Raw genomic sequence first — 15235 nt, forward strand, 5'->3', positions numbered from 1 at the left:
CAGGGTCTACATTCACGCTGGACATCGGCGGCAGGCGGGAACTGTTTATTGTAGATAGGCTGAAGCCAGCGCACCTCGACCCCACCGAACTGGTCCCGCTTGTAATCCACGTGGCAGCTGGCCAAAATGGCGCCGTCAGAGGTTTCCCCTTCTTCTCAGCACAGGGTCAGAAGCCCGCGCTGGGGGACCATGTGATGCCTGGGTGACATCAGCGCCCCCCAGCCAGGTCCAGGCTGGGAGTATAGTCCAGCCCAGCAGCCTGCAATAAATCAGTTCTGCTCACTGAGCTCAACCCGTCTGGTTGTGTGTTCTTTCAGTAGCAGTGTAGCTGCCGCTACACATAGATATTTATAAAGATTATAAGAGAAAGAGTATGTTTGAGATTCATTAACTGCAATTCTTGATGGACAAAATCATTCTCATTATGCTTTCCTGTCAAAAATATTCACTGTGAGATTTCTATATTTCCAATCTCTTAGCATATTGCATGGGAATCTATAGCTAAAGATGTAAAGTTGGTGTTCCTGAAAGTACATCAGGATGGTTACATTTGTTCTTTTACCCAAAGCTAAGTAACATTAACTGAAGAGTCAATTATATTGTTGTCTACAACCTCTGAATCAAAGCCACAGAGACAAGAAAATAAATTGTCCAAGATCACATCTGTATATTTTGCAAGGGCAGAGAAGCCAAATGTTAATATTTTGAGGCACAGACAAAAAAAAGAGAACGGTCATACAGTCATGGAATATATGGCCACTATCCCAAGCTCTCTTCAACTGACTGGTATAACCTCTGATATAAGAAAATACCATGTCTGAGTTTCAGTGCCTCAGCTTCTTTGGTGTGGACTGCAGTTCAATTTGGAAGATGACAAAATACACAAATCAAAATTGGCTTTTTTTTTTTAAATTGAAGGTTCCCACAATGGAACGTAGGGAATACTGAATGTTCATTTGAGATAATAGTTTAAATTTGAACAATAGTGAGAATGTCTCATGAAACATCACCTTCCACTGGCCAGATAGCTCATGCAGAATACCATGAGTAGACATTGTGATGTGAGACCTGTTCTATTTTGAATTGTAGGGCTCTGTAATTATTATGTCAAGTGCTCCATCCAAAGATTGAGCACCTCAGTGCAAACCAGCCCCATTTTGTGATATGTCCATCCAGGAGCATTCCAACACCTCAAGTCATGCAGGGGTACTCTGGTGAACTCAGGGATGCCCCACTCAACCAAACTGGGGTACTTACTCCATTCACTTGGTAAACACTGACACAGACTATTCAACCCACCTCAATTTCTGCCTACACCAAGGCATTCTGTCCACCAGGGCACTAGTACCACTCTGTCCATCCCAGGACATATGTATCACATTGGGACTTTAAATATACTTAGTCTATCCTGTGTTGTGGCACCAATAGTTGACCAAGACTTGCATTTATAGTTGAAGTCAGAGAATTAGGGAACTTTCAAAAACCAACAGAACGCAACTACAAAAAGCAACAAGTGGAGAAAAGATTAAATACAAAAGTAAATTAGCCAATAGTACAGAAGACAATATTAAAAGATTTTCTGAGAAATAAAAGAGAGACAGGGGCAGATATCTGACTGGAACATAGGAACATAGAAATGGCAGAGGAACCAAATCGATATTTTGTGACAGTCTTCACTGTGGGAGCTACCAGTGAAATCCCAGAAATTTGAGTGTGTTGGGACAGAAATAAGTGAAGTTGCCATTACTAAGGAACAGACTGAAAGTGAATCAGTCACCTGAGCAGTTTTGACCCCCATATCTAAGAATGTCCTGGCATTGGAGAGGGTCCAGAGGAGATTTACGAGAATGATCCTGGGGATGAAATGAATAATGAGCGAGAATTTGATAGCTCTGGATCTCTATTGACTGGAGTTCAGAACGATGAGGGAGGAATCTCATTGAAACCAACAGAATATTGAAAGGCCTGGATGGAGTGTATGTGGAGAAGATGTTTCCAGTTGAGAGAAAGTCTAGGACCAGAGAACAGAGACTCAGAGTAAAAAGACATCTCTAAAGGGAGTGGAATTCATTACCATATATGGCTGTGGAGGCCAAGCCATTGGGTGTATTTAAAATGGAGACTGATAAGTGCTTGATTAGTAAGAATGTCGAAGGTTATGGAGAGAAGGGAGGAGAATAGGGTTCAAAGGAACAATGCATCAGCCATAATTTGAACAGCGGAGCAGTCTCGATGGGCTGGTGAAACAGCTTCTGTTTCTTAGTATGACCTGCAGATAATTTCTGCCAATGCAAAAGGACTGGGAATGACAGGTCTATTGATCACTAACTATCTTCTTTGGCTTGGCTTCGCGGATGAAGATTTATGGAGGGGTAAAGTCCACGTCAGCTGCAGGCTCGTTTGTGGCTGACAAGTCCGATGCGGGACAGGCAGACACGGTTGCAGCGGTTGCAAGGGAAAATTGGTTGGTTGGGGTTGGGTGTTGGGTTTTTCCTCCTTTGTCTTTTGACAGTGAGGTGGGCTCTGCGGTCTTCTTCAAAGGAGGTTGCTGCCCGCCAAACTGTGAGGCGCCAAGATGCACGGTTTGAGGCGATATCAGCCCTCTGGTGGTAGTCAATGTGGCAGGCACCAAGAGCTTTTTTTAGGCAGTCCTTGTACCTCTTCTTTGGTGCACCTCTGTCTCGGTGGCCAGTAGAGAGCTTGCCATATAACACGATCTTGGGAAGGCGATGGTCCTCTATTCTGGAGACGTGACCTACCCAGCGCAGTTTGATCTTCAGCAGTGTGGATTCGATGCTGTCGGCCTCTGCCATCTCGAGTACTTCGATGTTGGAGATGAAGTCGCTCCAATGAATGTTGAGGATGGAGCGGAGACAACGCTGGTGGAAGCGTTCTAGGAGCCGTAGGTGATGCCAGTAAAGGACCCATGATTCAGAGCCGAACAGGAGTGTGGGTATGACAACGGCTCTGTATACGCTAATCTTGTGAGGTTTTTCAGTTGGTTGTTTTTCCAGACTCTTTTGTGTAGTATCCCAAAGGTGCTATTTGCCTTGGCGAGTCTGTTGTCTATCTCGTTGTCGATCCTTGCATCCGATGAAATGGTGCAGCCGAGATAGGTAAACTGGTTGACCGTATTGAGTTTTGTGTGCCCGATGGAGATGTGGGGGGGCTGGTAGTCATGGTGGGGAGCTGGCTGATGGAGGACCTCAGTTTTCTTCAGGCTGACTTCCAGGCCAAACATTTTGGCAGTTTCCGCAAAACAGGACGTCAAGCACTGAAGAGCTGGCTCTGAATGGGCAACTAAAGCGGCATCGTCTGCAAAGAGTAGTTCACGGACAAGTTGCTCTTGTTTCTTGATGTGAGTCAATACAACATGAATTCTGCAAACTATCTCAACTAAACTGGTTTCAGTTGGGGAAAGTATTTCATTAGACATTATAGTGCTTCTATGATGTTCTAGTGATGATCCTATTTGATGGTAAACAGTAAACAAATGAATGAATTTAGAACTGAAAATTTTACAAGAATAACTGCATGTACCTTAAGATCCGAAGTGGAAAGCTTTTCCATTCTTTTGTTGACATCTGGGGAACTTTGTTTCTTTGCAAAATGGACAAAGCAAAGTTTGCTGGTCTCCAAAAATGTTATGATCATAAAATTGCCTGCAAGTACAGCTAGACCAAGACAAAAGAATATAAAATTAAACCTTAGGATTCAGCTATTTTCTGCATTTTTTTCTTCTATTCTGACATGTGGCATTATCAACCATGAGAGGTGTTAAAAATAACAGTGAATCAGCACCCTAAATTACACTCAAACCTTTCCTTCTGACTTTAATAAGAAAATTCATCACTCTGAGTAAAGAAATTTTTCCTACATGTCTAACCCTTACTTTAAGACACCTGGATCAAGACTCCAAACATCCATCCTATTAAGTCTCCTAAGACTTTTATATGCTTCAAAGAGGTTACATTTCATTCTAAACTTGAACAAAGAAGCCTAACCTAGCAAATATGACACACTTGCTGACATCCCAGGATCATTCTGATGAAACTTCACTGCACTCCCTCTGTAGTAAGCATCTTTTTATAGGTAAGGGGACCAAAATTTCATACAGTACTTGCTAAAGCCCAATGTAATTGAAATAAGAAATCTTTACTCTTGTATACAAACACTCCAGCGATAAAAGGCAACAGAGCATTTGCATTCCATACCTATGTTAGCTTTCAACGACATCTCCAGGAAATGATCATTATAGGTTAATTAGCTTGTGCCAGAACTAGCAAAAACTCCAAAGTTTTTCCTCTTTCCACAAAGGGTGCCATAAATGGACAGCATGGTTAGTGTCGCGGTTAGTATGAAGCTATGACGGTGCCAGCAACCCAGCCTTGAGTCTGGCACTTTCCATAAGGAATTTGTATGTTCTCCCTATGAGCTGCCTGGGTTTTCTCATGGTATGAGAAACCGAGTGCTCCGGTTTCTTCCCACGCTCCAAAATGTACGGAGTTGGCACAGGTTGCATGGGCCAGAAGGGCCTTTTATCATGCTCTGTTATTAAAAGTTAAAAAAAATTCTAAGTATTTCCAGCATTTTATGTTTTCATTCTATTGACAGAGAGCAGTGTGTATCATCATATAATAAGCTACTGTTACTTTCCAGACTACTCCATCACCAAAGAGGACAAGAGAAGCTGGTGCATGGAACAAACACCACCACCCATTGGTTTTCTTCAAAACCATGTGCTATCCTGACTTCTTAAATCAACCTGTGGAGCAGCTTTGGGTGTTCGATAGACATGGACCCCCAGATCTCTCAGATCATCCACACTGCTCAGAGTTCTCCCATTATCATTGTGTTCTGCCTTGAAATTTGACCTACCAAAATGAACAACTTCACACTTTTCTAAGTTAAACTCTATCTGCCACTTCTCAGCTCAGCTCTGTATCCTATCAATCCCTCTCTGTAACCAGCAACCCTCCAGATGATCCCAAGACTACTAACCTTTGGGTCATCTGCAAACTTATTAGCCCTCCCTTCCACTTCCTCATCCAGGTCATTTACTTCACAAAGAGGACACCAACCTCCATACAGAATACAAACCATTTACAACCACTCTCAGCCTTCTCTGGGCAAGCCAATTCTGTGTCCGCAAAGCAAGGCATCTTTGGATTCTGAATGAACTTTGCATGGGGAACCTTATAAAATGCTTTATGTTCTTGGACTGTTTGTTACTAATATCATGTTCAAAGAAAGATGAAGTATACATAAATTGATTTATTGTTAAAAATAAGATATAGAAAGCCCTGTGGATAACATATTATCATTTGTAACTCAAAGGTTGTATCAATATGACATCAATTGTTACAAATCTGCATTCAGAATTGCCACACCATTTTTCATTTCTCATTATCTATTCAAAAGTTTGATTTTTATCCTGGTTATAGTTACCGTCATTGATGGTGTCAAAGCTGAGTTTCCCCACTAAGGTCCTGTCGATCAGAATTTTCTCTAGATGTGGGCCACAAAGACTTAAAGAAACCAACACACTTGAATCAAAGAAAAGCTGGACAAAACAAGAGAAGGTATTTAATGTAGTTTTTAAAAACATCATTCTGAATTGTGTATTTTATAAATAACAGAGCATTAACAATTAGCATTTTTTAATGTGGTATTTGGTTTTGATGCTAGTTGTTGCAATATTAAGGCACAAAGCAAAGTTCCTAAAGTCTCTTTAAAATTTTGAATAATAAAATGCTAAAGATCCTGAAAATCAATTGGCATGAAAATCACAGAATGAGACACAATTGAAGGAACCCTTTCAGACCAACCCATTATTACCAGCTCCTATCCCTTGTCAATTTTCTTTCTGACAAACTAACTAGAGCTGAGTAATAGTTTTCATAAGTTCCAGCTTCTGACAGGGTCAATAGCCAGGTTAAAAATTAAATCCCTTCTAAACTCAATCATATTTTGCTGGAATGAGACATTTTCTACATGCTTCCTTAGTTTCAGGAAGCCTGCCATGAGATTGGACGATGGTACTGTGTCTGATTATGTTATATTTTATATTGTACATAGATATGTTTTAAAGGAAATAAATTGTGGCAGGTTTTTTTAGTGTAGGTCACATACAAACACTTCAAAATAGATCTCATTTAAAATGCCAGAGCTCTGCTCAAACTAGACAATTCAGGCTCCAGGTGACTTTGAAAAAACTTTGAAGAATGCCTATAAGGACTTCACAAGTAGGTGTTAATTGGATATGCTGTGGAGTAATGGATTATTATTAGTTTGGAAAGCAACAGTTGAACAAACTCAGAAGATTGGGTCTAGTGCCGCAGTCTGAGTGCAATTTGCTGTTCTAAGAGGGTCATGTGGTTTTCTCTGTGAGTGTGTGTGTGTGTGTGTGAGAGAGAGAGAGAGAGAGAGAGAGAGAGAGAAAGAAAGAGAGAGAATTCATTTCTACAGTTCAGCAGCAGCAGCTGGGACTGGAACATGAGAAGCTTGTGGAAAAACCCCATTTTGAGAAGCTTGTGGAAAAACCCCATTTTGAAGATGGGTTGTGAGTTCTTAGGTCAGCCTGTTCAAAGCCCTTGTGGTCCAATAATGTTTCACTTGAAATAAGGGAAACAAAAAGGAATTCTGTGGTGACCTGAAAGAAAGAGGTTATCATGTGGAAAACCCTGATGGGGCAAGTTTCTTCAGCAAGACATTGATTGGAAGGAATCAGATGTGGGTGTTCAACAAGCAACAAATCTCTCTCTGAAAACTGACAAGAACCTTCCTGAGTGGTAACCATTTACCTTTCAAGTAACAAAGCCTGGTGAACTTCATAAATGTTAAACTCTGTGCACAGTATAAGAATGAACTTGGAGGAGTGAGAAGTGAGATTGGACTGTGAATTAAATAACTTTTCTGAACTTATACACACATTACATACACGTGTGCTTAGAATTAGAAGGGGGTTAAGTTAATGGATGGGTCACGTCTCCAGAATGGAGGACCATCGCCTTCCCAAGATCGTGTTATATGGCGAGCTCTCCACTGGCCACCGTGACAGAGGTGCACCAAAGAAAAGGTACAAGGACTGCCTAAAGAAATCTCTTGGTGCCTGCCACATTGTCCACCGCCAGTGGGCTGATATCGCCTCAAACCGTGCATCTTGGCGCCTCACAGTTTGGCGGGCAGAAACCTCCTTTGAAGAAGACCGCAGAGCCCACCTCACTGACAAAAGGCAAAGGAGGAAAAACCCAACACCCAACCCCAACCAACCAATTTTCCCTTGCAACCGCTGCAATCGTGTCTGCCTGTCCCGCATCGGACTTGTCAGCCACAAACGAGCCTGCAGCTGACGTGGACTTTTTACCCCCTCCATAAATCTTCGTCCGCGAAGCCAAGCCAAAGAAGGAAGAAGAATAAGTTAAGAGTATGATCCTGTTTTCATGTTTAAAGATAATTAAAAGTGACTTTTGTTTAAGTAACTATTTGTCTTGGTGAATTTCTATTGCTGCTGGGTTTTGGGGTCCTCTGGGCTCATAACATTACATGCAAAAGGAAGAAATACCAGCATGCTCATTAATCCTTTAATTCTGCACTCCCAATGCTCACAGATCTTGACCACTTTGAGCTGACCAACGTGTTGAATATGCTCAAAATGCTATGGCTTCTAGGTCACTACCAAGTTGGTCAAACACTCTCTGGTAGTGTCAGCACCTAACAGCACAATTCTGACATTATTCCCAGCTCCAACTGCATGCGTTTTTAACCACAATTCCCTTCTGGTAGCAGTGGGTCACTGAAATTATGCTGATATTTGTAATAGTACTTAATGACAATTGTGCAAACTTATTTATATCTTTCTCCATCCTTAACTTGTGGTCAACCATTTTTTCATTCACAGCTCACAGGAGAATTTTCAGGATTTGCTCAAGAGGAAACAACAATTTTTGTTCTTTCTTCCACTCCTGTCTGATCCTCCCCCCTCCCCCCAGTTACTGATTTCAATAGACTGATTCCTGGGATAGCAGAACTGACATGCTAAGCGAGATTAGATTAATTAGGCTTGTTCGTCTGATTCAGAGTTCAGAAGTAGGAGGCCACTCAGCCTCTCCACTCTGCCGTTTTATTTAATATGATATGGTTGAATTACACACACACACACACACACACACACACACACACACACACACACACACACACACACACACAGAGTCATTGGGGGTAAAATACAAAATTCTGTGGACAGTATGGTTGAAGTAAAAACAAACAGGTTAAACAGTGTCCTTTATATAGCAAAGGCAGAGATACATAATTGACGTTTCAGGCTTCAGTAATTCCTACACACTGGTTTAAAATGAGCACTCCCTAATCTTGTAATCATGCCCCCTCATTTGAGATTCTCTCACTGGTAGAAACATTTCAAAATCAATTCTGTCACACTGTCTTCCCCTTCTCCCACCCCTCTTCCAACTAAGAAGATCTTGCATGCTTCAAGCAGATCACTCTCATTCTTTGAAACTCTAAAGAATGTTTATCTCAACGAGAGAATCTCATTGAAACCTACAAATTTCTAACAGAGCTGGACAAATTAGTGGCATGAAATAACATCACAATGGTAGGGGATTCTAGAATCACCAGACACAGTCTAAAGATAAGGGGTATGACTTTAAAGATTTCTCTCGGGGTGGAGAACTTGTGGAATTTTCTACCACAGAAAGCAGTCCAAAGAAAATGGCTCACGTTATTTCATAGCAAAAACAATGCTGGAGAAACTCAGCAGGTCAAACAGTGTCCTTTATATAGAAAGGTAAAAATAAATAACTGACGTTTCGGACTTAATCCCTTTATCAAGGTATTTTTAACTGAGATGGAAATAGGCCCAGAGAAGTAGGCAATGGAAGAAGAGTCCGGCATCATGGCATGCACGGAACTCATTAAGGTGTGAGTGGAGAGGGAAGAAGGCAAGGCCTCTTCCGAGGACTGAGTTGCTCTGTCACAGAAAGGGGAAGGTCAGGGATGAAGGTAAGGCCTCTTCTGAGGACCGAGCACTCCGTCACACAAAGCAAAATGCAGGGGTCAGAGTGGGAATTGGTGTAGTGGAGGGTGTTGGGGGGAGATGGAGGGTTGGGGAGGTCAGAGGGGGAAGTGGGGGAGGTCGGGGGGGGCGGCAAGATGAAGATGAGGTCTAATGGTTAGGGGGTTGGGGAGGAGGGGAGCGGAGAGGTAAAGATGGGGGTGGAGTAGGAAGAAGTTTAGGGGCATAGGGAAGGGTAAAGAGTAGTAATGGGGATGAATTTACTGTTATTCATATTTTTTTAATAAATCTCTGCCCAACTCTAGGTAACTTTATGATCTTTAACATGTGTAAGGAATGTCCCAAATCTGCATTATGAACTCATGGCTAGACTGAAGCCTCTGCTCTAATTTTCACTCATTATGGAGTCTAACACAGGAGAAACACTTGGGGTACTTTGTCCCACACTTTCAGTTTAAACTCTGAACAAGGTTCAAGAAGGTTAATTTAATACAATTAAATTTTTTTTCTCATATTTGGTGGTATAGAGAGCAAAAATGTTCCAGGCTAAGGAAGGCCCTGCCAAATACAGGGTCACACTGTGTAAGACTACAAAACTATGAGAGAGGATGTGTTTCATTATCTCTCCAACCAACCCCAAGCATACGAGTTACCACAAGACCAAAATATCACCTGGCAATTCCCAAACACAAGATTTCAACTGACCATATTTATGATTATTAGCATATTCCATTTTTTATAAGCCTAGAAAGACTCACACAATCCACAACCCAAAATCACTGTTGAATCACATACCTGACAAAAATTTTTGTTCTTCCATTTGCTCATCACGCAACGATTGGACTGCAGCAGTTCCTGAAAAACAACAAAAACACAGATGGCCACATCAAAAACATATGTTATCATCAATGGTTAGAGTGTTCCTAATATCAATACTGAAAAGATAAGTATGCTTCAAAAACAGAGACACAACTGTTTCCGAGCATACCACTGCACTGGCGGCTAGTTGTTATCAACTTTGCCAATGCTCATTCTTTTATTTGAAATTTTTATTTAAAATTTTAAAATAAAATACATTCAATTAATAATGAATGATATATTTATATAAAAGACAATACATGTGGTATATAACCTAATCCCTCCCTACCTCCCCACCACCACCTCCTTCCCTCCCCACCACCCGCCTCCCTCCCAAATACTCCAAAGAAAGAAAGAAGATTATCAATGGATATTTAAATTCAAATCAACCTCCATGAAACCAAGAACCACTGTTAGGACGAGCTATTGAGAGATTAAATTTTCAAACCAACTTGTTGTAAATATGGACTCCATATTTTCAAAAAGAAATTATATTTATCACGTAAATTATAAGTTATTTTTTCAAGTGGGATACAGGATTTCATTTCAATATGCCATCAATGCATTTCCAAATCCACCTGAGACTTCCATGTAATAGCTACACAATTCCTTGAAACAGCTAAAGCCATTTGTAAAAATTCAATTTGATACATGGTTAACCTTAATTTTAAACTAAACATTTTAATATTTCCTAATAAAAGTAACATTGGATCTATGGAAGTTTAACCTTCAATACTTTCTCTAAAAATGCTTTAATTTGTATCCAAAATGACTTAATCTTAATACACTGCCAAGTCGAGTGAAAAAATAACCCATCCCTTTATGACATCTTTCAACGAATGAAAGAAAAATATAATGTTCCAAATAATAGTTTTTTTTTTTCATTACTATCAATTAAAACTTTTTTAATTGATAAATTAGGTCGAAGTCTAAGATTACCTAGACAATCTGAATTAGAAATTTTACTTACTAAAGGAGGCATTAATAAATTTATTTCAGAAATGTATAAACTACTTCAAAGGAAAATGCCCAAATTAGATATTCATAAATCAAGATCAAAGTGGGAAACTGATTTAGGTAGAACAATAGGCCAAGGTGATTGGTGAATGTTATGTAAAGATAATATGACTAAAATTATTTATGTAAGATATAGATTAGTACAATATAATTTTTTACATCAATTATATTTAACACCTCAAAAATTAAAAAGATTTAATTTAATTTCCAATGCTGATCCTTTAAATAAACAAAAATTGCTAAAAGAAAAATGTACAACTTTTTACTGTAAATTTTGTAACCAGAAGGTACCTCAAACTCCTTGAGGGTGTCTCGAAGTTTATCTGGGCGTCTATTCTTGGGCGTCCATAAGCATTCACGAGCTAAAAAGCAAAAAGTGAATCATTATAATTGCAATTATATGAATTGTATCACATCATTTTCTCCAACCATTATTAAAGCATCAATAATTAATCTGACCATGTCAACAACATCCAGAATAAGAACAAACAAAAAAGTTTTGTGACCAAATAAAAACAATAAATTAATGAAATGGTAACCAGAGGTCAGATTCAAGATAAAGAGCAAAAGCAAAATCAGTGAATGAAAAAATTTATTCACACAAGAGTTTGCATAATCTGGAGCTCACCATCTAAAAGTTAGAGCGAAAATTGATTCAACAGCAATTTAGAGAAAATTAGAAGTGCTACATTTGATCCCTCTGTTAAATTTGAAGAAACTTTGTGCCCATTCATACAATATTTTAGTCTGATATAATTTTTAACGTTTTCCTTGATTTATTCTCCCTTCTTGATACCATTAAGTTCCTCTTTTGGATGAGGACCAGGCTTCTTATGTATGATGAGCGCTGATCCAGGGATTTCCTTCTTTTTTTTTGTTTTTTTTTTCTTTTCTTCATTAGATTCGTACAAGGGGTTTTTACTATAACGTGAATTTTTAATTTGCTTTTTTTCTCTTTGAGTATGGGAGATGAAGATACTATTATGTACTGATTGTTGCATATTGTATTCTTTTTAATCATGTATCATTATTCTCTCCGTCCATTGTTTATTGTATATTAAAATCAATTTAAAAAAATTGAAAAAGAAAGAACAGCAACTAACAAATTTGGAAAAGTACTTGAAAATTAAAGATCTGTGGAATTTTAAGGCAGATTAGGAGAGTGGGTTAACTTGGAAGCTTTTTCAAAAAGCCTTCCCTATTAATAGGCTAAAAGGCCATGTTGAATTATTTTATATTTCATATTTAGCAAAATATTAAACACAGAACATCATTTTGGGGTATAATATAGTGTACAAATAGGAGATAATTTAGATGCATGAACTATTTTTATATGCAAAAAGATTAATACAAATGGTGAAAAGCTGGACATAAAGATTACCTCGGGCATGTTGCCTGCAACCAGTTTTATCTGTTATAAATAAGAAAATTGATCTGTTGATCTCATCTGATTATTGCTGCTGCATTTTGGATTCTAGTTAAGTTTATACCACACTATGGGGAGAGGTTTCTCCAGAATTTCCCATAATAAATAAAATGTGGTGAAGATGTGTCCTAAATTTTGCATGAATGATTTATTTATTTTTGTTCCATCTATGAAGAAAGTTGCATCTTTCAAAAGTTTCCTTACTTAAAAGAATTATTAAGATACAAACAATGTACAGTATAATTATTGTGTTCTTTTCTTACACTTGAATTTAATAAATATTCAAACAACCTCAACATGCTTAACAAGGTACCCAAGGGACACAATGTTAGGCAATATCCTATTACCAAGGAAAACGAGGCTGGCTTGCTAGCATTTGTCAGAATTTTGATTTATTCCAAGAAGCTAGTTTTTCTTTAACAAAAAAGATGTAATATTCTAATTAAGGAGAATCCCATTAATGGAATCCAAAAATGGGGAAAGAATATTTGCTTTAATTATTAATAAATTATTACATTAATATTACTAACACATGGCTCACCTTCAGTCATTCGCTGCTTCTCTGCTAGGTAACAGCCATCTGTTGATGAAACTGCATGAATTTAAAAAATTTTAAAATCCAGAAGTCATGTCTATTGTAAAGATCAAGAACAAAAGATTTTTGCTGGTAAAATATGCAATTATGATATTGCTACACATTTTTAAATGATGTGACATTAAATGTAGATTAGAAGAGGGGCCCACCTGGCATCAGTGATATGGTAACTAAAAATGGGTTAAATCTATCTTTGGAAAGCGCAGGAACAGAGGCAAATTAAATACTGCTCAATTCACAACTATTCATTTTGCACTCTCAACATAATTGAATTTTCCTCCAAAGATGTTCATACAAGCCTCCATTTTATTCCAGCCTAAAAGAAATAAGCAATCATCTGGGAATAACAAATGTTTTAAAATGACAAAAGGCTTGCGACATTGTAGATTATCAGTTGAATGATGATGCCCCCTGCTGGAATGTTCAGTGCAATAATGTGGAGCTTCATTACCCACCATGAAGATTCGTCAGCGATTTTTTTTTGGTATGTCAGTTCAAATTTGAACTTACCAGATTCTCTTCTATCATAGTATTGAAAGGTGCCAATATCTACATCTGCAATACAATTTGGAAAATGAAACAAATAGCATTAAAAAACGATATTGCTAAATCATATTTAAATATAAATCTATACTGATATTAAAAGGTCAAGTACTGAAAGGGTTTTCTTTGGTATATAGAAGTAGCACACATCTTTCAAATGGCTATGTTTTTTTAACAAATAATGATTAGCTGTCAACCTATATATTATGACAAAATTTAATTTTTGCCCAATATAAACAAAGTCAATTAACTTAGCAGGGTCATCCAGTATTAAAAAAATGAATGTATATGGACACCTGAATACATCCTCATCCAGCTAAGCAAATTTATATTTTGATCGTGCTACCCAAATTGTTTTTAAAATGTCTATAATTTACAATAGTTATAAAAAACTGGGTAAATGTAATTTTTTACCCATCATTTTAATTTTTTTTCCAAAGGATAATTTTTAAAAAATCTAGTCCCACCTGATTATTATCCCATGGTTATATACAATTTTGTGGCACAATAGCTGAATAAATAATTTCATAAATTTAACCAAAGAAAGAGCAGAAAAGCCTGCAAATCAGGCTTAGAAATTGATTCTTGGTTTGTGCTTAATTAAGTTAATTATTTATTGGTAAAATGGTGGAAGTGCATTGCATTTGACATCAGCGTTCTAAACAGAGGGCTTGTAGAAACTAAAGTTTATTTTATTTCAATTTCCGATCTCTATCAACGATAAGCTTGAGTGCAGATAAGGTCGGATTCAGCGAAGTGCTATCATTAGTGAAATCCCCCCTGCCAGGACTTAATGTGTGCATCTTGAGAAAAAAATATAGCCATTTGAGGCACAAAAAGCCATACAGAGGTTAATCACCTCCAGTCAATGTCTATATTGACTCCTCCAGTCTATACATTCAATGTCCTCCAAAAAGAGAAAAAAATTGGCAAATGAATTTACATTACAGGAGTGATAACAGTTCAAAAGAGCTTCACTGGCATTTTGAGATGACTAAAAGATTGTGCAATGTGCTATTTATATAAGCAAGTTTTTATATTTAAAGACTCAATTAAATTCTGCATCCAATTAATAAGTTGTAATTTAAAATGTTCTAATTGTTAAACAAGTGCAGCACTGACATTTTAAAGTTAGCAAAAATGGTTTGTAACTTGAATTGAAATTTATTTTTCAACAGTATATGGTTTCTTTAAAAACATAGCTTGAATCTTTAATCTGAATTCAAAAATAAATACAATTTTCACAACAGATAACATAAATATGCAAAAATGTAGCACAATATGAAATAAAATGTATTAGAAACTGGATTTATAAAACAATAACATTGCCCAAAGCTAAAGCTATAAGGGCTTGGTAATAGCTTAATTACCCTTAACTTGTAAGGTATTCTTCATTGACCATAGGTGTAGCTCAGTAAGACAGAAAGACATCTGATGGCAGATGGAACACAAATCTGTTAAAGCAAGAAACAACCCAATGTATGAAAATTAATTAGCCTCCATTAACCGAAAACTGTGAATCTCTGGAAGGGGAATTGCAAAATGATCCTAATTAACTATATTTTAAGATGAAAATGCAATAATCTGGGGACCAGAACACATGAGGACATTTGACATTTTCCATTAGCTAAAAGCAGGATGAGAACAGCAGTTTCTTTTCTCCCAAAGGATCTGCTTATTATGTAGCTTGGTTCACTTTAAACTCCAGAAGGTAGCACTATTTGAGAAACCCATTTACTAATGTCTCAAATTCCATGGGATT

The 15235-nt window shown here is 37.9% G+C and overlaps 1 protein-coding gene and 1 long non-coding RNA gene across 9 annotated transcripts in view; one reads left to right on the forward strand and one right to left on the reverse strand.

The window, feature by feature from the left end:
• wdpcp (WD repeat containing planar cell polarity effector) overlaps window positions 1-15235 on the reverse strand; it is a 291775-nt gene that overhangs the window by 145908 nt on the left and 130632 nt on the right. For 7 of the 8 annotated variants that reach the window (XM_069931705.1, XM_069931702.1, XM_069931704.1 and 4 more), the window contains 7 exons: window positions 14844-14927; window positions 13441-13485; window positions 12877-12927; window positions 11201-11271; window positions 9830-9889; window positions 5449-5563; window positions 3541-3674 (listed from right to left, as the gene is read on the reverse strand). In XM_069931705.1, the coding sequence (XP_069787806.1) occupies window positions 3541-3674; window positions 5449-5563; window positions 9830-9889; window positions 11201-11271; window positions 12877-12927; window positions 13441-13485; window positions 14844-14927 (560 nt within the window). The remainder of the gene's footprint in view (window positions 1-3540; window positions 3675-5448; window positions 5564-9829; window positions 9890-11200; window positions 11272-12876; window positions 12928-13440; window positions 13486-14843; window positions 14928-15235) is intronic. The other variant, XM_069931706.1, reaches the window with a different exon arrangement.
• LOC138760718 (uncharacterized) overlaps window positions 8682-15235 on the forward strand; it is a 73904-nt gene continuing 67350 nt past the window's right edge. Inside the window, exons 1-2 of the long non-coding RNA XR_011355825.1 lie at window positions 8682-8806; window positions 13246-13414. This is a non-coding gene — a long non-coding RNA (uncharacterized lncRNA). The remainder of the gene's footprint in view (window positions 8807-13245; window positions 13415-15235) is intronic.

The sequence above is a fragment of the Narcine bancroftii genome, chromosome 4 (genome assembly GCF_036971445.1).
Source record: "Narcine bancroftii isolate sNarBan1 chromosome 4, sNarBan1.hap1, whole genome shotgun sequence".
NCBI lineage: Eukaryota > Metazoa > Chordata > Chondrichthyes > Torpediniformes > Narcinidae > Narcine > Narcine bancroftii.